Source organism: Elgaria multicarinata, chromosome 1, assembly GCF_023053635.1.
Source record: "Elgaria multicarinata webbii isolate HBS135686 ecotype San Diego chromosome 1, rElgMul1.1.pri, whole genome shotgun sequence".
NCBI lineage: Eukaryota > Metazoa > Chordata > Lepidosauria > Squamata > Anguidae > Elgaria > Elgaria multicarinata.
Window position 1 is genome coordinate 135,525,164 of NC_086171.1, and position 21,793 is coordinate 135,546,956.

The 21,793-nt window shown below is 38.4% G+C and overlaps 1 protein-coding gene across 1 annotated transcript in view; it reads right to left on the reverse strand.

Annotated features, from left to right (window-relative positions):
• Nucleotides 1–7,028: 7,028 nt before the first annotated feature.
• The window catches only part of MSH4 (mutS homolog 4), a 39,425-nt gene continuing 24,660 nt past the window's right edge, over nt 7,029–21,793 (reverse strand). The window contains exons 11-20 of the mRNA XM_063117998.1: nt 21,509–21,678; nt 19,474–19,610; nt 17,965–18,068; nt 15,868–15,992; nt 15,254–15,454; nt 14,967–15,085; nt 13,835–13,963; nt 13,548–13,722; nt 11,089–11,177; nt 7,029–7,415 (exon numbers count right to left, since the gene is read on the reverse strand). Coding sequence (XP_062974068.1) covers nt 7,227–7,415; nt 11,089–11,177; nt 13,548–13,722; nt 13,835–13,963; nt 14,967–15,085; nt 15,254–15,454; nt 15,868–15,992; nt 17,965–18,068; nt 19,474–19,610; nt 21,509–21,678 — 1,438 coding nt within the window. The 3' untranslated portion in view covers nt 7,029–7,226. The remainder of the gene's footprint in view (nt 7,416–11,088; nt 11,178–13,547; nt 13,723–13,834; nt 13,964–14,966; nt 15,086–15,253; nt 15,455–15,867; nt 15,993–17,964; nt 18,069–19,473; nt 19,611–21,508; nt 21,679–21,793) is intronic.

Below are 21,793 nucleotides of genomic sequence, written 5' to 3' on the forward strand. Positions count from 1 at the left end.
TTAATTGCTGTGTGTGGCAATTTTCAAGGGGGTGACAGCATACTGGGAGGGTTAATTCAGCTGTGACTCCTCACCCCCACCCCCAATCTCCCATCCACACACACTGCAGGCCAGTTGGGAAAGCTCTGTGTCCCACACTCTGTGTTCCCCACCTGTCTTAGAGAGTGCTGCTTTTGGCCTAGGCAGGAAACATATTTTTGTGTGAGGAGCATGTATCCTTAACCACTGCTGCCTTTATCCATCAAACCTATCTCTTCCCTGGGTCCATGCCAGAAATGATATCATTGCAAAAGGCATGCCTCCTAATTCAGACATGAGGAACAATAAACAGGCTATTGGAGTATTATTTTTCAAAACAATGATCACATCATCCAAAGCCTAGTATAACAGAACAGCAAGGCTATTAAAATACCATATTGTGAACTGGATCTTACAATTTCTGATAGCATGTGTTGAATTTTAAAGTATGATGAAAAATAAACTTAGGGAGCAATGCTATGGTGAGTTGGCAGGCGCTGAAATCAGACGCTGCCAAGTATCTTAGTGCAGGGTGGCTGGAGCACAGAAGTGATCCTCACCTCTGTTCTGTCCGCCCTGCATTTTTGCTACATAAGTGATTTTGCCTGTCTAGCCACGGCAGTTCAGAGCAGGAGGGAAGGAGGCTGGGATAAGTATAGGAAGCTGAATAAACCAACTTCGCTAGTCTCCTCCGCTCCCTGCCCTCAGGACCACTCCCTTCCCCCCCCCCCCCATCGCCATGCTCATTTCTGAGCGTGGAGAGGTAGCCACCTCTCTCCGCACCAGCTATGATGAGAAGGGGGAGGGAGCAGGGAACACTGTTTACTGGCTACAAGGTCAGAGCCCTGTCTAAGGACCATAGGATTGCTCTCTTCTTTTCAAATTATATCCCAAACTAGCAAATAGTTCAGAGCAAAACTGCAATGGCTCTCCAAACACCACAAACTTTAGGCAACGTAAGTATTCAGTTGAAATTAATATCAAACATCTTCAAAGCTACCAATAGGCCATAGATGTATTTATTTGTGAAGGCTTTTTGCACCTGAGGCTTGTCTATATGCCATTTAGCCCGTTTTGGCTGTGAGTTGGCACTGCATTGTACATATGGTGCATCTGCCAACTCATGGTCACTCCTCCAAAACTGTGCTTTTAAAAAGTCACTGACTTACCACAACTTCTTCTTTTACTCCAAGGTCACTACCTTCTTTGCTCTGTCTGTCAGTGACCTTGATTCAGATTGAGGCTGGGGGCATTCCAGGCATGGATCGTGGAAGGCCGGGCGGAGGGCAGGGGGTGGACTTGATGAGCTGAATGGCCACTGGCACTGTGGCTTTTTCAGCCAGAAAGCCTTTGTTCCCTCCTGCCGTGGAGATTTGTCGCTCCCGCACTGCAGCTGCGATGCTGTGCAGGTTTGGGGGAATGAGCTGCAAAGCGTCATCGTCAAGACACCCCACCCCCAGTGTCTTACTATTCCCAGTTTAATAAAAATAAAACAAAAAAATGCCTTGTCTTCTAAGCAATATGTGATACATTTTTATAATTAAATTATAACGCACCACTAGCGCAACAGGGGGCTAGCGGTTAAAAAAGCAACCAAAAATTAATGGAAATGCTCATTTCTGGAAAAGGACAAGCCAGTGGATCTGTCCTAATTCAGAAACAAACGCTTCTGCAGTTGCTTTTTGAACCACTATCTTTCTGTTGCATGAGTGATGGGGCCCTGTTTGTGCAACAGATTGAGCAGGAGTGCAGTGGCATAATCAGGTACTGCCCCTATGTTCTCACACTGAAAGAGAAAAAAATCATTAGTTCATCATCTTAATTCATTATTTGGAATGATACTTGATTCATTCCATTCATTCATTTTTGTGAACCTCCCAGAGAGCTTCGGCTATTGGGTGGTATAAAAATCAAATAAATAAATAAATAAATAAATAAATAAATAAATAAATAAATAAAAATACTTAAAACCATCTACTTGGATTTAAAGAAACTGCTTTGCAAATAGAACATACCTGCTTCACGCATGGGAATGAATATAGAAGCTTGCCTGGGCTTATGAAAAGTAAGATTAACCAAATAGGAGACTCTATAAGGATAATTTTTATACAGCAAGAACCAGTTGGAAAATTATTGCTCTTTCAGGTAATGTGCTTTGCTCAGAAATCCCATTTCTGAGATTAACATCTACATAAAGCATGGCCAGAGAACATATAGAAATAGAATAAAGTCTGAATGTCTTATGAAATTGAGAAGCCCAGTCCTTGAAATTCTGTAAATTCTCATAACAATTTTGACTGATACCTTTCTGAGGATTTTTTCCTTGTTTTTAAGAAAATAGTTATTGATGGTATTATGTATTCGAGCTGCAATTCATGGAACAGACAGGCTCTTTGGATCTAAGCCAGTGCTTTCAGACTTTTTAGAATCTTCATACAAGCTCAATATAACAAAGTATACATATAAAATATTTAGTTTTCTCACACATTTCAAGCCTAATCCAAAAACACTGGAACTTGCAATTTAAGCTTCACTATATTTACCTGGGGAAATGATAACAATGGGATTTATTTCCATAGAAGTACACTTGGAATTGCAGCCTTAAAGAAATGAGTGACCTAGGCAGATGTAGCAGATGACCTCTTCTTAGAGCAAATAATTCTGATCAGTCTCTGCATCAAGTATGATTAGATAATTCAAGTACTCCCCAATACAGAGACACAACAGTATTCCTTCTTCTCAGAGAAGGATGATTTGAAGGAACTACATAAAGTTTCATAGGAACATCACACAAAAAGCAAAGGAGCCTGCAGTTAAAGTTACAGTCCTATACCTGCTTACCTGGAATTAGCTTCATTGACATAAGTGGAAGTTACTTCTGAGTAGACATGCACAGGATTGTGGTGTTAATTGATTTATCATGGCACTCCAGTGGCTCTCTCATGTTGCATTTGTATTTAGTTTCAGAATTATTGGCCTAAATCTATAATCTAGATCTACCTTTTACATTAGGCTAGTTCCCTTCAGTAGTCAGAATATTCCATGTGTAGTCTTTTCAACTTTATGAAAGTATTAAACCATGGTTTTATCGGTAATCCTTTTCTTTGAATGCTTTTGACCCTGTATTCTATCTCAAGGTAGCTTTAGGAGATATTTGAAGGGCAAAGACATTAAAATTTGATTATCCTTTCTTCTGACAATACTTGTTACTTGAACATATTTTTTTAAAGGCAGATGGAACAGTCAATTTTTCATTGTTTGGTGACCTTGCGATTTTTTTATGACCTCATTGGGCACAAGGTACATTGAATAGATTCTCTGTCAAAAGCAATATATTCCTTTTGTAACAGGAGATGGTGCCGAAATCATTTGTCCCTTGGATAATTGTATCCTTCTAATCAAGAAGAGCATGAATACCATTTGTCAAGGCAATTTTCTTTTGAAGAGATAAACACAATTTTAGTCACTAAGACGACTTTATACGTGTCGAGGAAGTAAAATTGTACGATTTCATAAAGTGTCCATTTTTCTTTATGGGTTATACCTGGATATCTCTGTGTGTTTCCATCCACAAATATGAAATCCATATCTGTTGTACTTTGCTTTGGCTTCTTTTTTCTGTGCATAGCTTTCATGACATGTGCCTGCCGATCCCACTTCAAGTTGATTTAGATCCGTGTGCAATATTTGATTTTCTATTTCCTTATCCTAAAAGGCAGCTGACTTGGCTATGTAAAATATATAACAAGTAAACTTGTATCTTTTTTGAACCAACTTCAAAAAAATACTGGAAGTCAGTTTTGAAGTCATGTCAGCTGCCTTTTAGGACAATGAAAAAGTTAAATATATTTATTAAAAAATATATACTTAACAGAAAATTATAAAATCATAACTATGTAAAATCTCACAATGAAATATCATAGCCTTTACATAGCCCTACAATGAAATATAAATATTTTATTCAGTAAATTTAAGCCTAAAACTGATTCTGCTTGACTTCAAAACTGACTTTCACTATTTTTTAAAAAAAAGATAATTCAAAGAAAGATTACTTGTTATATGTTTTGCATAGCTATGTCATCTGTCTTTTAGGTCAAGGAAAGAAAGTTGAATATTACACACACATTCCAATCTGTTGAGGGGAATCTTCATGCACATGTCTTAAAAGCTTCTGTGCCGATTCCCAGCTAGCTTAAGAATTGTACTGGCAAATGGATATTTCACATGAAGTACCTGTGGCTGAATATGCTACTGGTCTATGTACCAGCAATAAATATTCTGGCAGGCCTATCCAGTGAAATTTTAGAATGTTTTAAGGATATTTTAATCATGTATGGTATGCTTTTAATCAGTTTTTAATGTGTATTTTATATCATGTTTTCATACTGTTTGTTTTATACTTTGAATGGTTTTAGTTTTTGTGAACCGCCCAGGGAGCTTCGGCTATTGGGCGGTATAAAAATGCAATAAATAAATAAATAAATTCCAATAATTGCATTGGGACATTATACACAGCACATGACAGGAAATAAACACGGTCCGCTTCTGATCATATTTTGGGGAGCATGAAGAGGTTGAACCAATCATGTAATAAAACAATCACATGAGACATGCAATCATAATACAATCAAGCTTATTGTGGGAGAGAGCCTGTGTTATGAAAGTAATGTACAAGCATGAACCAGCAACGGTTTCATCCTGGACTGGCCAAGGCTAATCTCTCAGTATGCACACAATTAGCTCTTACATTAACTGGTTTACACATGAGCATCGCCACATTGCTTTCCATGTGATCAAATAGGATACTATGAGTTCATAACCATGAAGGATAAATGGAAATGGGATATACAGAGAGAGCTGTGGCCATTTTCACCATCATGGTGAACCATAAAAGTATTATTGTTAGTTGGGAGGAAGCCACTTGCATGTGAGATCTTGAAAACAGAACTAATAGTAACAAATGTAATAAATAAATAAACTGGAGGGTACGCAGAGAGGAGTAGTGATTCTGAGTACCGCATCCAAGAAAATACATAGAATTCATAGATATATCATGTGACAAAGTAGGTGTCCAGATGTTCATTAGTATGCTATAATGAATAGTGACATGCACTAGAGATGCACTACATATTACAAAATGGTTGATATAAGCACAATAAATGTCAAGTAGTTCGTTCCTCCTCTACAGTAAACAATTTAAAACATAAAAGCAAGTATAATATGCCTATTTAGGATTATGTTTCTAACCAGGACAACTAATTATACCAGGAAAACACATGTTACAATTTTAGCTGTCAAAATGTACAGAAATAAACTTGTCCACATCCTGGTAATCTGTAATAGAAGGAAGCATGAAATAATGAGACCCATAATGAGCCAACTGAAATTCTGGGCTTTTAAATATAATCCTAAACAATTTGCATCCTTTTGCATGCTAATACCACAATCACTTATGTTTAGTAGTACAACACAATTCATTGTCACACAGTAGCTTAATAGCAGATGAGAACATACCAATGTCAGTTGGAAGGATGGCCATTATTAGATTTCATTGCCATGTTCTTATAATGCCACATCATGTCATCGGTTCAGACAGGGATTTGTTGGATCTATTTAGGAAGCATCTGATTCATGGTCACATTCTTATTAAAATGCAGGAACAATGAAATTTCTCTCCTCTCCTTTTCACAGTAGTAGTCCTGAGTTGTTGGAAAGGCTAATAATGCATTGGTTTTTAAAATGGATATAAAGATGTCACCTTGAAATTTAAAGTAAAAAGTGAAGCACAAAGAACTATACTGTGAAATGGGATAGTGGAGGATAAGGCTATGAATGGCTAATATTCATGATGGCTATATATTACCTCCAGGATCAAAGGTAGCATACATCTGTATACCAGGTGCTGGGGAACATAAGCGGAACGGTGCTATTGCACTCCTGTCCTGCTTGTGGACTTTTTATAGGCACTTAGCTGGCCACTGTGGTAACAGAATGCTGGACTAGATAGGCCTCTGGCCTGAGCCAGCATGGTTCTTATGAAATGTAACTTCCAATGAAAACATAATCACAATTTGCAGAAGTGTCGGAATAGTTTATTTATAAAATAAGCTTCTACAGGAGCAATCCTATAATCCTAATTCCTCCCCCTCCCAGCCAACATGAAGAGAACCATGATGATGGCCTCAGAGAGGGAGGAGAGGAGGCAAAGGGGGCATTCTGGTGAGGACCGAAGAAGCAAGCTATCCCAAGCCCTCTCCAACCTCCTTGCCGCTCCCTCCAATGTACCCGATTGATGGGTGGGGAAAAAACGGTCTAGCTAAAATCCAGAGCAAGAGGAGCAGTGGAGGTGGGAATGCTGGAGAAATCCTCAATGGATTTAAATGAGGTTGGATTCCTAATAACCTCTCCCTTCCAGCATTGGCATCAGCAGGAAGAGCAGGAAGGTTGTGCACTGCTTGCAATTTCTATTTTTTTCCCTTTAAAAATGGCAAGATACATAAGTCGCATGAGCCATTTGCATATCTTGGGCAAATTATCGCAGTAATTAACACATTTTATGCAAATTGTGGCCATACAGTACTTACTTATGTGTAAATTGCAACCACAGATTTAAAGGGGGAAATTTAGACTAAATCTGCACCTGGGCCGGGGATTCCGAGAAAATCTATTGAGTCTCAAGAAGAGACCCAGGCAGATTTGCACATCCCTGGGCATAGGTGACTTGCACCTCTGCTGCTCCTCATTCTCTGCACTGGATGCTCACAAGCCTCCAAGTTTCAAAGATTATGACCGTTGGGTGCAGGAGTAATAGGATTGTGGCCTAACCATAAATATAATTTCTCTCATTAAATTTCTGCCCTTTAGGTTTTTCATTGTGTATGCCATTGTCTTTAAATTGCAATAAACCAAGTCACTAAACAGTGCTAACAAGTCTAGCTGATTTCCCCCCTTAATGAGTTTAGAAACCAAACTTTGAATAAGTTAGGTCTAAAAAAAACCCTACAGCTCGAAGTTCTACAATTTAACTGTTAATCTTTCCAATTTAAATAAGAATGCATTTGCTGCAAAATTAACACATTCAAACAACAAAACAGAATACTCCAGATGTATAATGATTTTTTAAAAAATCATTGTCTTGTATATGGTAAAAAACATTTTCAGGTGCCGATCATGTGTATATTAGTTTGTCCCCCAGACTGAAGTATAAATTACTGCTGGTCTTCTGTGGGTGCTTGTTCAGCAGCAAAGCAATCAGTCTCATACTTTTTCTTCAGACCTTTCAGGTATATTCGCAGGCTGTCTGGATCCAATCGAGAGTTGCGAGCCGTCTGAACCAACCTATTTGCTAAGTGATATATAGCCTTCTGCTTTAACATTTCAGGACTACTTCTTCGTTGCTGCTGTTATATTTAAAAGGACATGCACATGTTAAAATCTGAAATTTTAGGACACTCACAATGAGAATTACTTAGATATACTGTTTTCAATTATACTTTCATGTCAACTAAGTAAATCAGTGTGGATGATGTGCAAGCTATCTTCGCAAATGCATGTCCCAAACATGAATTTGTCAAGGTAATGGGGAATGCAGAGGTGGGTTGGAAGCTTTCAGTGAGTAAAAGACTGGGTGGGATGGGTATCCTTAACTCCTCTTGCCACTGCAAAAACTTCCTGTCCTCTTAAAGCCATTAACCCAACCCCAAAGCTGGGCTTACTTCCACTTTAAAAGTTTTAAACAGCCGCAGTGGGCAAGGTGCTTGAGCGGGTGGTTGCAGGACAACTCCAGGCACTCTTGAATGAAAAGGATTATCTAGATCCATTTCAATTGGGTTTCAGGACTGGTTTTCGAACGGAAACTGCCTTGGTCGCCCTGTGGGATGACCTCTGTCGGGAGAGAGACAGGGGGAGTGCGACCCTGTTGGTTCTCCTGGACCTCTCAGCGGCCTTCGATACCATCGACCATGGTATCCTTCTGGATAGGTTGTCTGAGCTGGGAGTTGGAGGTACTGTGTTGCAGTGGTTCCGCTCCTACTTGGATGGCTGATTCCAGAAGGTGGTGCTGGGGGATTATTGCTCTGTGCCGTGGCTCCTAAGCCATGGGGTTCCACAGGGCTCTATCTTATCCCCTATGCTGTTTAACATATATATGAAGCCGCTGGGGGAGGTTATCCAGAGATGTGGACTGAGGTGTCATCAATATGCGGATGATACCCAGCTCTACCTTTCCTTTTCATCAAACCCAGGTGAGGCAGTGGCTGTTCTGAACCAGTGCCTGGGCACGGTAATGGACTGGATGAGGGCTAATAAACTGAAACTCAATCCAGACAAGACGGAGGTACTGTTAGCGGGTGGTTCATCTGTCCGGCGAGGTGATGTTTGCCCTGTCCTGGATGGGGTTGCACTCCCCCTAAAGGATCGGGTCCGTAGATTGGGGGTGCTCTTGGATCCAGAACTGTCACTTGAGGCACAGGTGAACTCAGTGGCAAAGAGCACCTTTTATCAGCTTAGGCTGATATACCAACTGCGCCCTTATCTGGACAGAGATAGCCTAGCTACAATTATCCATGCTCTGACAACCTCTTGTTTGGATTACTGCAATGTGTTATACGTGGGGCTGCCTTTGAAAACGGTCCGGAAACTTCAACTGGTACAAAACAGGGCAGCACGGTTACTAACAGGGACTGGCCGACGAGACCACATCACGCCAGTCCTTTTCCAGCTTCATTGGCTGCCAGTCCAGGTCCGGGCCCAATTCAAAGTGGTGGTATTAACATTTAAAGCCCTAAACGGCTTGGGGCCAGGCTATCTGAAGGAACGCCTCCTCCCATATGTACCTGCCCAGACCCTAAGGTCATCCTCAGGGGTCCTTCTCCGCGAGCCCCTGCCAGAGGAGGGCCTTTTCTGCTGTGGCACCCCGGCTGTGGAATGAGCTCCCTAAAGAGGTTCGCTTGGCACCTACATTATATGCTTTTAGACGCCAGGTGAAGACCTTTTTATTCTCACAACATTTTAACAGTCTATAAATAAATTTTAACTTGGTGTTTTGAATTCGTAATTTTGCATTGCTGCTGTTTTTATCTGGTTGAGCTTTTATATTGTATTTTATATTACGGTTTTATTCTGTTGTTTTATACTTTGAATGTTTTTAATTTTTGTGAACCGCCCAGAGAGCTCCGGCTATTGGGCGGTATAGAAATGTAATAAATAAATAAATAAATAAATAAAATTATTTGCAGAGGGTAACTGGCAGGTGGGAGAAGAATTAAGCACCCTTTTGCACTTGCCTGTCATCCTCTGCAAATGCCCCCCAACCTCTGCACTTGAGCAACAAAGGAAATACTGGATTAAGAATCCTGTGTTTCCCTTGTAATATCTAATTTGGCCCTTATATATGTCATGATGTCAACATTTTGTATTCAATGTTACCTGTACTTACAGATCACACTGCTTCAAAACAGCAAAGGTTTTTTTTTTCGTGATATAACTATATAAAATAGTAAATTGTTTTCAAAGTTGGTATGTATTACCCACCATAACATAGTCTTGTATATGCATACAGATGTTCATTGTTTCCTTAAAAAGCTTTATGAATTTATTACATTTTTTCCTGGGATAAAGAATGCTCTTGAAACATAAAAAAAAATTTCTCTGACATGGATAGTTAGTAAATGAAAACTGTAAACATTTTCTTTAAACAATCAGACTGACTATTTGCTGAGAGATTTTGTTGAGGTACCAGACAATCCACAACCCAACAAACTTCATGATTGAGCTGATAGATTTCGTCTTTGACTTGGCATTTAATCACAATACTGATGAACCAGCTCTATTTATCATTTGTCATAAGATCTAGGAGCAGTGGTTTAGACCTTGAATGCCTAAACTCAGTGACAACTAACTATCTGAAGCTTAATCCAGACAGGACAATGATGATGGAGGGCCAGACTAGGGCTAGAAAATTGTTGGATTTATGTCCTGTTAGAATCCCCCTAAAATACAATGTGCATTTCATGGCAATTTTCCTGGACACTGTATTGCTGCTGGAATTCTCAGGTATTAGTATTGGCTTCAACTGGTGAGCCATCTGTGACCAATTCTCTCAGACAGGGATTTTGCTTCAGTAATCTAGACATTGGTAATCTCTCCTACTGATTACTTCAATGTTGTCTACGTGGAGCTGCTTTTTTGAAGTCAGCTTGGACGTTCAGCTAGTACAGAATGCTGTAGCCAATCTCTTGAACGCATGGGATCCAATTCTGACTCAGCTGCACTGAACCCTTTTTACTTCTCGATCCAATTCAGAATGCTACTGGCTAATTTAAAGTCCAGCACAGTCTAGGACAGGGTCAGGTAGAGTTCAGGCTTGCAGGATCTACTTTGTTTTTTAATTGAACCCTGAGATCTACTAACCTGAATCTGATGCAGAAGACCTAAACTTATTTTAAAGAAGTCTGAGTCCAAGAATTTGTTTGGAGTACCAGAAATGAACGGAGCTCACAGAACTTCTACAAACCAACCCCCCTCTTGGTTCTACAACCCTCCCCCAAGCTTTCTTCATTTCAGCTGTAAAATTTGGGGGAAGGGTTACTTGGGAAGAATCACTTTGTTCCTGCTATTGGTAAACAATTGGGAGTCAAAAATCTTGCCATTCTAGTGCAAATCATCTAGAGATAACTACCAGTAGTCCCAGATCTATGTTCTGCCAACCCCTGGTCTAAGAGCTGCATACATATCTTTTACATATCCCTCACTGAGGATGAGTGGAACTTATTTTTATTACCAGACTTTTTTTTTTATTACCAGACTTTTCCTGCCATTTCAGTGACTGTGTTTTTTTTATATATATTTGGAATTGATCATTTGGGCTTAAATTATAGTTTTTGTTTTTCATTGTTTTGGTTGTTACTTATTTGTATGTATACTACTGCAACTGCTACTGAACTGGCTGAGAATGCAGTTCGTACATTTCAAAATAAATTACAACAAAAACTACTAAATGTGTTTAGGATCAGTGTGTACGACTAAGAGCTATGCTACAGTGTGTTGGAGTTCTATGCTACTACTACATACCAACATTTGACTAGCAATAACAGTTATGATTTCCTTGGCATCCCATATTATTGAAGGTGGAAGAGAAGAAACTTCTGCAGCTTTTAGTCCTAAATATAAAACAAAAGAAACAATTCTTCATTGTTAAAGGTAGACAGCATTATATTTAATCAAAGTGCTTGTCTGCCCTGGTGTTGATGTAACATTCCTGATCTCTTAAACATGGTTAAAAGGTCAGGAACAGGGCATAAGTTCACAGATATCTTCCACCTCTCCTGTCTCCTTTAAAATGCCAGCCTTAATCATAGTATTATATCTATAGCAAAATTAACTAGGGTTCCTATTTTAAACAGGATTTGAAGCTGGTTTGCAGATCCTGGTTAAGAGGGAGCTTTGTCAGCCTTAACTATTTAGCATTTATAAATGTGATGCCAAGCCATGGTTACCGCTGACAAGAGAAGGCAGATTAGACGAAGGAGTGCATGATTTCACTCTTACTTTCTTAACCATGCCCAAAAAATCAGCAGTATTACATCTGCAAAACAAACAAAAAACATGTTTATATCAATCATCTCCTCCCACAACCAACCCCTGTATCTGAATATAGAAATTTGTGTAGAAGCAACTCTATTCAAAATCCTATCGGAGTTACTACACATGCTCAGACTGATCAGCCATCATAATTATTTTCAGATGGCTCAGCAGTCTTTATCTAAATAACATTATATTTCTGTGTAATAGGTTGGAGAAAATCATTCTTTACTGAGAGAGAAGGACAGGAAAATGAACACTGCAACCTTAACGTAATTATCACATTCTGAGTTTCTTGCATTTCCTTTCCTCTCTTCACTGCTAACATTTCTCTCTCTTTATACTCATGTGTATAATATACCTGCCAGCTCAGGATATCATTCTATGTATCTCATGAAATGGACTCTGGTCCATGAAAGCTTATGCCTTAATAAATGTGTTATTCTTTAAGGTCCCGGAATAGTCTTTATTGTTATGACAAACTCCATTTCTTTCCTCACAACAGGGGGTAGTATCCAATTGTGCTTCAGTGCTAGCACTAGTGCAATCCAATGTTTTCACAACATGCAGTCATTTGCAGCTACGTTTTAGTAGCACTGCCGAATTTTGGCAGCAACTTGTCACTTTTTTGTTTTGCTCTATAGGTGCTAGTTACGTTGTTGAAGTGCTGGTTTATGCTAGTGCAATGTAATTAGCGCAAGCGCTGGGGCACAAACGGATATTTCCTCAGTATTTGAAATATTGTTCAAAAAGACAAGAGAAAAATATGAGAGACTGAAAACTAAATCAACTTGCAAAATGGAGAGACTAATGTCAGCAGCTAAAAGCATTTCCTCTCACTTGTTTATTAAGGTAAATAGAGGGGACCCTTCTTCATATCCCTTTTACAAGAAAAGTGCTGTTATCATCCACAAAAGAGAGGGCATTCTCTGTGGTGGCATCCAAACTTCAGAATACCCTCCCATGGAAGGTACACCTGGTGCCATTGCAATATTCTTTATGGCTCTGGGTTAAAATCTTTTTAATGCACACTTAATAATAAATCGCATATTCATAAATTAAATCTGTATTTTTTTAAAGCGGTTAAAAAAATTTAATGCAAGAGTCCCCAACCTCTTTGGTACCATGAGCACATTTGGGAATTTAAAAAAACTGCTGTGGGTATCACCACAACATGCCTAATCAGTAGATCATCCTTGGCATCTACCTGTCATGTCTATGGATCTTAGGCTGTGTCTTATTTAACAAAAAAAAAGTTTGTTTGGGGCTATTGGACAATGCAACTTCTCTTAATTGCTTGTGGTGCACTGCAGTTAATGCTTCTTTTAAACATACATTATGGGAATGTTCAGTAGTTTCTTCTTTTTGAGAGTAAGTTATTAAACAGATGAATTTTGTACTGGAACAGTCTTTAATTTTCACTAAGATAAATGCTCTTTTAAATTATTTACTAATTATTTGGAATTTAACAAATGGTTAAACCATAAAAAGCATAAAAACAGACAATATCCATTAAACAACTATTCTAGGGTCAGTTAAGAAAAACTCTTTACATTATATGTTGTTTTATTGTACAGAATGCTTAATTTCTATGTACATCACCTTTTAGGAAATCCTGTTTGGGATAAAGGCGTGGTATATTAACTTTTAAAATAAATAATCAGTAATGATGACAAGAAAATAAAAATCTTACAAAATTGCTGCCTGAAAAAAATTCCCCACATATAAACACATCGTCCCAAATACCAAAAGGAATGCCATATACATCTCTTGGATTGGCGCTTCTGTATGTGCCGACTACATCCCAGAAGCCTGTTTCCATACGCCGGCACAAGCTTTGATGGATAAGACATCTATGTGCTCTTGCTTTGCCTGTTTATATTTACGTTTATACGTGTGTGTGTGTGTGTTAATTTCAGTAAATTCTAGTCATCAATATTTTATATTACCATAGTTCTTTTCCTCTGTTTGTCCTTTAGAAAGAATGTAAGTATAAGCAATATTGTCCCTAATTCCAGAACTGCTTCTCACATGCTGCACTTCAAAATAATTGTTTTCCACATTGGGATATAAGGCATCAAGTTGACATAATTCTAAGAAATGAGTAGCAAAGAGCGTAAATGCCTGAAGTAGGAAACATTAAATGAAAAAAGCTATAAATTATTGGAATGAAGAGAAAGCAAGTACAAAAATAAATAAAAAATCAGGTACCTATTGATTAAAATATTAATATTACCTTCAAATTCAGAAGATATTCACAGACCGCATAACATATGCCAATGCCTTCTTCAGGACTGGTACCTCTGCCAAGCTCATCAATTATGATAAGTGATCTGTCATTAGCATTTTGTATGATATATGTTATCTAGAGAAAAAGACATCAAATTTCATTACTATCACTAAATGTGAGGGTAAAAGCTGTTAATAGGAATTTTCATTTCATGCCCAAAACGCATCAGAAAATTTACTTTAGTAACATTTAACCAGCTGCCACTTAAAAAACAGAATATTCATCAACACAAACAGTTCTTTCCAGAAGCTCCAGGCAGGTACAGCAGCTTCAATATGCACAGAAAGCATATACATATATGAGGCCACACATCCCTCTCCTAACATCCATTAGTGATGATGCAAGTAACTGAAAAAGATGCTCGTAACAGTGAGTGTCCCTGCTTGATTACTTACAAGTAGGTCTAGGTGAGCAGGATTGAAAACTTTTATAAGTTCCAAGTGTAATATTAAACATAGTGGATTAGAAAATAAATACTGTGCACACAGTATTTATTGCCAAAGAGGAGAATCCTACTTTTTCTTTTTCCTGCAGTTCACTGTCCCCCTGCCTCCAAATAAGTTCTGGAATTGCAGGGGTTGTGGCTTGGGGACTGCAGCTGGACTGGGAAATTGGCAGAAATCGGGAATCTGTCCTTGTACGAGCAGATGTGCTTTCTGTTCCCTCCAGAGCTCTGCTGGATCCCAGCTGTTGCATATTTCACAATCCTCAACAGTGTACTTATTAATATGGTTGAGAAAAGAAAACTATCCAAATCTGTACTCTTTGATTAAACCAGCTATGATGGTCCAGAACAATGAACATTTGGGCGAAGTTAGAGCAGCCTACAAGGTGGCATGACCGTGGATGGTGTGAAGGAAAGAAGGTGTGTTGAAAAAAGAAGAAGAAAATCTTCTTCTTCTGTGCATGCATAGACTCAATAAATTTCAGCCTATTAGTCTAAACTTTGGCACGTAGGAAGAAAAACAGAAGCAGAGGTCCTTGAATATTTACATGCAAGCAAAATATACAAACCTGTGTGCCAATTAAATATTAATCAAGGCCACTGATAAAAGAATCACTAAGCTCAGCTGAATACCTCTTTCATCTCCTTCATGAATGTTGATGAATTTGTTTCGATATCATCATCCATACCTATTCTAGTAAATATTTGCTCAGCAATCCTAAAAGAAGAATATTCTGCTGGGACAAAAGATCCTGCAAATTAAAGAGAAGGGCAAATAACAGCAAAGCTGTAGGTTAATGTTAGCCTTGTCAAATTCTTAATATAGTAAGACCACATCTGATTGCACCCACACTTCCTCTCCCCTAAGTTATCACTAGTTCACTAGAAAATAATGCAGGTTCAAACAAGCTATTACTTACCAATTTGTGCCATAATCTGAGAAAGAGCTATCTGTTTTAAGTAGGTTGACTTTCCACTCATGTTTGGTCCTGTAATTATGATAAAATTACTTCCCTCTGTGATGTAAGTATTGTTGGAAATAGGTTTCTCAAAAGATATTTTTTCAAGAACAGGATGCCATCCTTGCTTTATTGCTAATGTGTCAGTAAACTCAGGACGTACTACACAAAGAAATATAGTGAGATAATAGGATATTTTAGTATTTAGCTGTAATTAACAAATATATTGTAACTGTACTTCAGTGAGGCTTATTATATAGTATTTTATCCAGATCTTAAGTGTGCCAAAGAATCAGTCTGAAAAAATAGTGCATTCCTTATGGTTATGGTTTGCGATGCCATGTCAGTGCAGCACTAAAAGTGCAATCCTATACCTATTTACCTGGAAGCAAGCCCAGCTGAATTCAATGGGACTTCTATCCTTCCCACATAATTGCGTACTGATGCTGAAAAAACTTTAGACCTTTTAAATTATGTTAGGTGCTATTTTAGTTGACTAATTCAGAGTTCAGGGATAGGTGACATAAAATATGTAAGTTCTAATATAAGTCGTTCTAAATAACAAGGCTACTTACCATAGTCAGAAAGGGTGCAAGCATGGGCAAATGACTGCAACATATCTAGCATAGATACAGTGTCAGAGAGTTTGTATAGGCAATGAATATGTTCATAGATTTCACTCAGTAGTTTACACACTATCCTGCAAAACACATACCAGCAGTTTGTTTTATTGCTCAAAGTTATTTACACAGTATTTAATAAAATTGTTGATTCTTAGACAGCTGTGTAAAATATCAACTGTATTCCCAAACTACTTTGATTGAACATGTAACTATGGCAAAATCACACATTTAAACAAGTTGATATTAATGCTAGAAAACATTTTGCGATGTTGCTCATTATTTCAATAATTTTCAGTTATCATAATTTCATTCTGTAAACTTCTTTGATAACCATTATGGTTGAAAAGCAGTATACAAATATTGGAAAGAAACTGTTATCATAGGGTTCATTATGTGTTTTATTTACATTCTTGAGCCCTTCATGTTCCTAGTGGCAGGTTTTCTTAGGGAAAAAATATGGCCAAGCCAGCTCCTTCTAGGATTTGTTTATATTCTATTTATTTAAGAGAAATATATTGATTCAGTGTGTGTGTGTGTGTGTGTGTGTGTGTAGGGACCCTGGTGTGCTGTGAAATGTTGTAATAGGCATCTGATGACTCAGGGACCCAATTCAGTTCCCAGGTATTTCCTGTTGTGCTTTGCCTCAAGTCATTAAAAGCCCAGGATTCCAGAAGCCCCTCTGGTGACTAACTAGAGATCTTGAGGTCATGCTGGATAGCATAATGAAAATATCAACTTGGTGTGCTGCAGTGGTATTCCATACTAGGGATTACTAGAAATAGGGTTGAAAATAATATTGCCACTGTACTTATGGCATTATATAAATCCATGGTGCGGTCACATCTGGAATACTGAATGCAATTCTGCTATCTGGATTTCAAAATAGAAAAGGTGTAAAAAAGAAAGAAAAAGAAAATAATGATGATTAATTTGTTCTCATCCCTTCATCAAGTGGACCCAACTAAGTGCTGCCATACAGTTTCTCACATGGGGTGAAAAAAGTGAGCAGAGATCATGCTATCTCCTTCTCTTGTTATACAGGGTCACCCTACGAAACTGCTTGACAGTATATTCAGGATATAAAAGAAAGTAATTCTTCACAGAATCTATAAATTCGTTTTCAGAATTCATCAAATCAGAATGTGGTTAGGTGGCTTTCAAAGCATATTAGATAAATTCTTCGGCAATGTAACCATCATTAGCTATTAAACAGAACGTAAGAACATAAGAGCAAGGGTCCATCTAGTCCAGCATTCTGCTCACAAAGTGGCCAACCAGCTGTCGACTGGAAACCCACAAGAACATCCATGTTCAGAGGCAGTATGCCACTGAGTAATAGTTGCTCTAGGGGAACAGCAGGGCTATTGCCTTAATGTCCTGCTTGTGGTCTTTCTGGAGGTATCTCGTTGGTTATGATATTGGACTAAATAGAGCCTTGGTCTCATCAAGCAGGACATTTCCTGTATTCTTAAGACAATATACCAGGGTGCAGTCTTCCTTCGAGATATTTTGCAGATAGTTGTTGGTGAGTGAGGTTGGAGACTGGAATTCAGGCTCTGCTTTCTTGGTCCCCACAATGAAAGTATCTATCCCAGAAACAGCTGATATAGATAAGGCAGGGTTACTCTAAGATGCCTCTTGGCTTCAAGGTCCTCAGTATTCAGCAATATCTGATTTCCTTGGCAGATGCTGCTGCTGAGAGACCATAGCTTTTTCTGGGAAGACCAGACTAAACACACACATCAGACACTGCAATAGTTGTTTACATGCAGCCGTCATTTTGATGTCTAGTTACTGGCAGGCATATGAATTACATAGACAACAAGCATGAAGTTGGCAGCAACAGGAATAGAACAGGAAAGACAGTAAGGAATCCCAAACATGTTTTGAGAAAATCAGAAGCTTGGATCCAAGAACTGAAGCCAGGTGCACAGTCCTGGTTCTAAATGTCTACAGTTATCCATAAAACCAATGTTAAAAGCCTTATAACTATTCACTTGGAACAATAAATCTACTTAGGATTAAAAAAAAAGTTTGAAGAATTCTTACAAGTAGGTCATGTGATAAATTTCTCTCAAAGACTCCTGGCATCTTTCATTCATTTTCATTAAATCCGGTGAAGTAAAGCTATATACATTTTTCATTTTAGTAATCTTTGGGGAAATTTCAAATTAAACATTAAAATATGTTAGATAAGCATAAATAAAAAGACTCCCAGAAAACTACATGAGAGTAATCTGCAAAGCATGAAACAAAGCTGCTTTCATTACTTTTTAGCTAAATACAAGATTAATAAAGCCCACAAACAAAATATTCTAATGTAATGATGGTAACATTGTGCACTATCCAATGATGAAACTGAAAGTGACCAAAAGACATTAGTCCCCTGTACAAAGACATCATTGCAGCCAACACCTTCTATAAAGACCTGACCATAGCGCTCTACAAACACAGAGAAAAAAAAAAAGATGCCAGGAAACTAAAACAGAAAATATTGTTTTGCAAAACATTGACATTTTTACAAAATTTCAGGATGTCGGATCTTTTCAATGTTTGCTTTTTAAATTTGAATATTTATAACATTCAACTCCTTTATAAAAAAATAAAGACTCTTGTTAAAACAATAATAAAAGTAAGGGGGAGCACTTGCTTTGATTTGGACAACTTTAATAGTAAAAACAACTCTTCTGATTTGCAAGCTACATCTGTGGCCAATTTATGGCTAGCAGTTCTTTTAACTACAGTCTTCTTTAATTCAAACCTTCTTCTCTATTGTGTTACTCTTTCAAATAAACCTGTGGAAGAGGAATGAAGGGGTGCAGATGGCTCAGGGACCAGATTTCGCTACTCACAGGGTTTCTCTGACCGGGAAAGCCCTTGCACAGTGAAATCTAGTCCCTGGCTCAAGCACTTCAGCCAGGGAGCAAATGACATGGGTGTGGTGAAACCCACCTGACTTCATATGGCCTGCAGAGGACTAGATGGGGAGGTCATCCAGCTCCCCACCCCCTAATTTGGTTCTATATCCCTACTGTAGACTGATATATTTTACTATGATAACGTTTTATCCCTGAAAAACACACAAAGTTCTTCATCCATTAAGCAATGTGCACCTGTTCCAGTTTAATTTACTCTTCTTGAACATGGGTGACCTAAACTTTATATAGTATCCCAGAATATGTGCTTCTTTAATGCCTTGTACAACAGTACCAATGCCACTCTATCATTACCACAAATGCCTCCCCATATGTATCAAAGAATGATGGGTGAAATCCAATTAAGTTATTCTGCTGCTCTGAAGGTTGGGGGATTCCCTGGAAAATATTTCTGAGGGGCAGGTTGGCTGCAAGGGCAAAGGAGAAGGTCCTGGCATGCAAACATAAATCCACTCATGTGACATTGGATTATGCTTCTTTACAAACTCATTACAATGGCAATTTATGGTCATCTTATAGTCAAACACCCGCTAAGCACTGTAGTGGAGAAATGTAAATAAATAAGAAATGTAAATTTATTAACTATAGTAGTTTTGAGAGTCAACATTTCCAAAATGTGTACCTTGGTAAATTCTGAAGGAAGCTGACCATTGTGTATTGCTGCGCAGTCAGCATTCATCTGAACAAAAAATCCTCGAGCTGAACTAAAACTTGTTTTCAAAGGAAGGTTATATTTTTCTGCAACCTGTGTTATCATTCCTTAAAAGCAAGATGTAAAACATATTTTTCCCCTAATACAACAAAACCAACTCTATTATATGTACAATAAAATTCATAGTCAATACAGCAAAAATCTTTACATTTTTACTACATAATGGATTAGAAGGCAGAAGACATAACAAGAAAAATAAGGCATTTTAAAAGCCAATAAACATTCTAAAACTTGTCTTTTAATTTTTATAGTAAAAGTGTAATTTTACTATATAAATAGTAAATAATAATATTAATAGCAATGAAAGCTTCCCCCCTTGCAGAAACAGAACCTCATACTGGGGCAATTGAGAGGTTTTCAAGGGTGAAGGCTATCAATGGTTACTAGCCCTGATGGTTGTGTACTACCTCCAGTATTTGAGGCAGTAAGTCTGTGTGCACTAGTTGCTGGGGAACATGGGTGGGAGGGTGCTGTTGCACCATGTCCTGCTTGTTCATCCCTGGCCAATGGCTGGTTGGCCACTGTGTGAACAGAGTGCTGGACTAGATGGACCCTCGGTCTGATCCAGCAGGGCACTTCTTACGTTCTTATGACAATTATGACAACTCTGTACAGCACCATGTACATTGATGGTGCTATATAAATAATAATAATAATAATAATAATAATAATAATAATAATAATAATAATAATGAGGCTAGTCATCTCTAATTCCACAATAAGTGATCAGGACTGCAAACAAGTTGCTTCAATAGTGCTGTGTCTGTTCATATTGGACAATAAATAAATAAATAGACATTAAATCAGGGCTGACCTCTCAGAGGTTGTGGCCAGGGGAACCAAGGGTTCAGATCCAGTAGGCAAATCAGGCATAACAATGGTCTGTTTGCAAGACGATCAACTCAGGGGAGATTAGAAGGTGAAGGGAGATGAGAAGGCCAGGTGAAGCCAAGGTCAGATACCCATTAAGGTAAGGAAAAGCATGGAGTGGATAGCACCATGGAGAGCTCTAAGCAGAATTGGGCTAGAAGCAAGACAAACTCTGCTTGTATGTTGCTCCTACAACTAGACTCAGACTGAGCCTTAAATAGAACTTCGATTTCCTAGAGGCTGCTTTTGCAGACTTTGGTTGTAAATGCATGGTGGCAGCTTTGGAAAAAGATTCTGAGGATGGCAGTGCAACCTCCTCTGGAAGCAGGGCGGGGTAGTGGTCCCAGGAGTTCTTATGGAGCCGAGGACCTTGAGGGAGACAGGGATATCAAATGATAGTTGTTGATTGTCTTTCTGTGAACCTAGGTGCAGCAGTGCCTCCAACTGGGCTAACCTCCATACTCAGCAGGAGCCATGACATGAAATGCTACAGAACAGGACACATGCGAATAGTATTTCAGCATCTTTTTTTAATTCCATTTAAAATCTTTCCTAATTCCAACGTTATCTGAATTAGGAATCTGCTGATGCAATAGGACTTTCTCCTTTTCTCCTCCTCTGCCCCTGTAGGCTCTGTGCCGCCTGCAAATCTGCTCCAGAGGATTTCCCAGTTCCCTGGAGAAGATTTTGAGGACACAGGGGAGCAGGAAGTGAGGAATTGCCCCCTCCTGGTTCCACTGACAGAAGAATTTCTGACAGCAGCATAACAACATCTTTGTATTTAACCATATTGTACACACAAACCTGAGAGATGGTCCATTAAACTCTACAGGACTTCTGAATAGGCATGCACAGCATTGTGTGGTAAATGACATTAAAGAGTATATATTTCAGTAAATTATATTTACTATTCTATACTTTAAAAGTAAGTGCCTAAGGGCACAATCCTATGCATATTTAGACAGAAAAAAGTCCTACAATTCCCAACAAGCCATGATGGCTGGGGATTACTGTGAGGTGTGGGACATTTTTCTGTCTAAACATGCATAGAAATGTACCCGAAGTAAGTAAGTACCTGCTATATCATCTACAATCTCAGTGTATGTTCTTCGTGCTATGTCAAGGAATTCGTTGATATTAGGTTTCACTGCATAGCACTTCTGAGTTCTCATATTCAAGCAGCCTTTTGTATATCTTGTATCATCATTAATAACAGTTTTAATCTTTTCAAGTATGATGCCAAATCTAGAAAAAACAAAATACCCAAAATTGTGGAAATGTGTGTCATACTTAACAAATGCTATACCTGTCTAAAAGAAATAATATCTGGATCCCAAACCCACAAGTATTATTATATTTT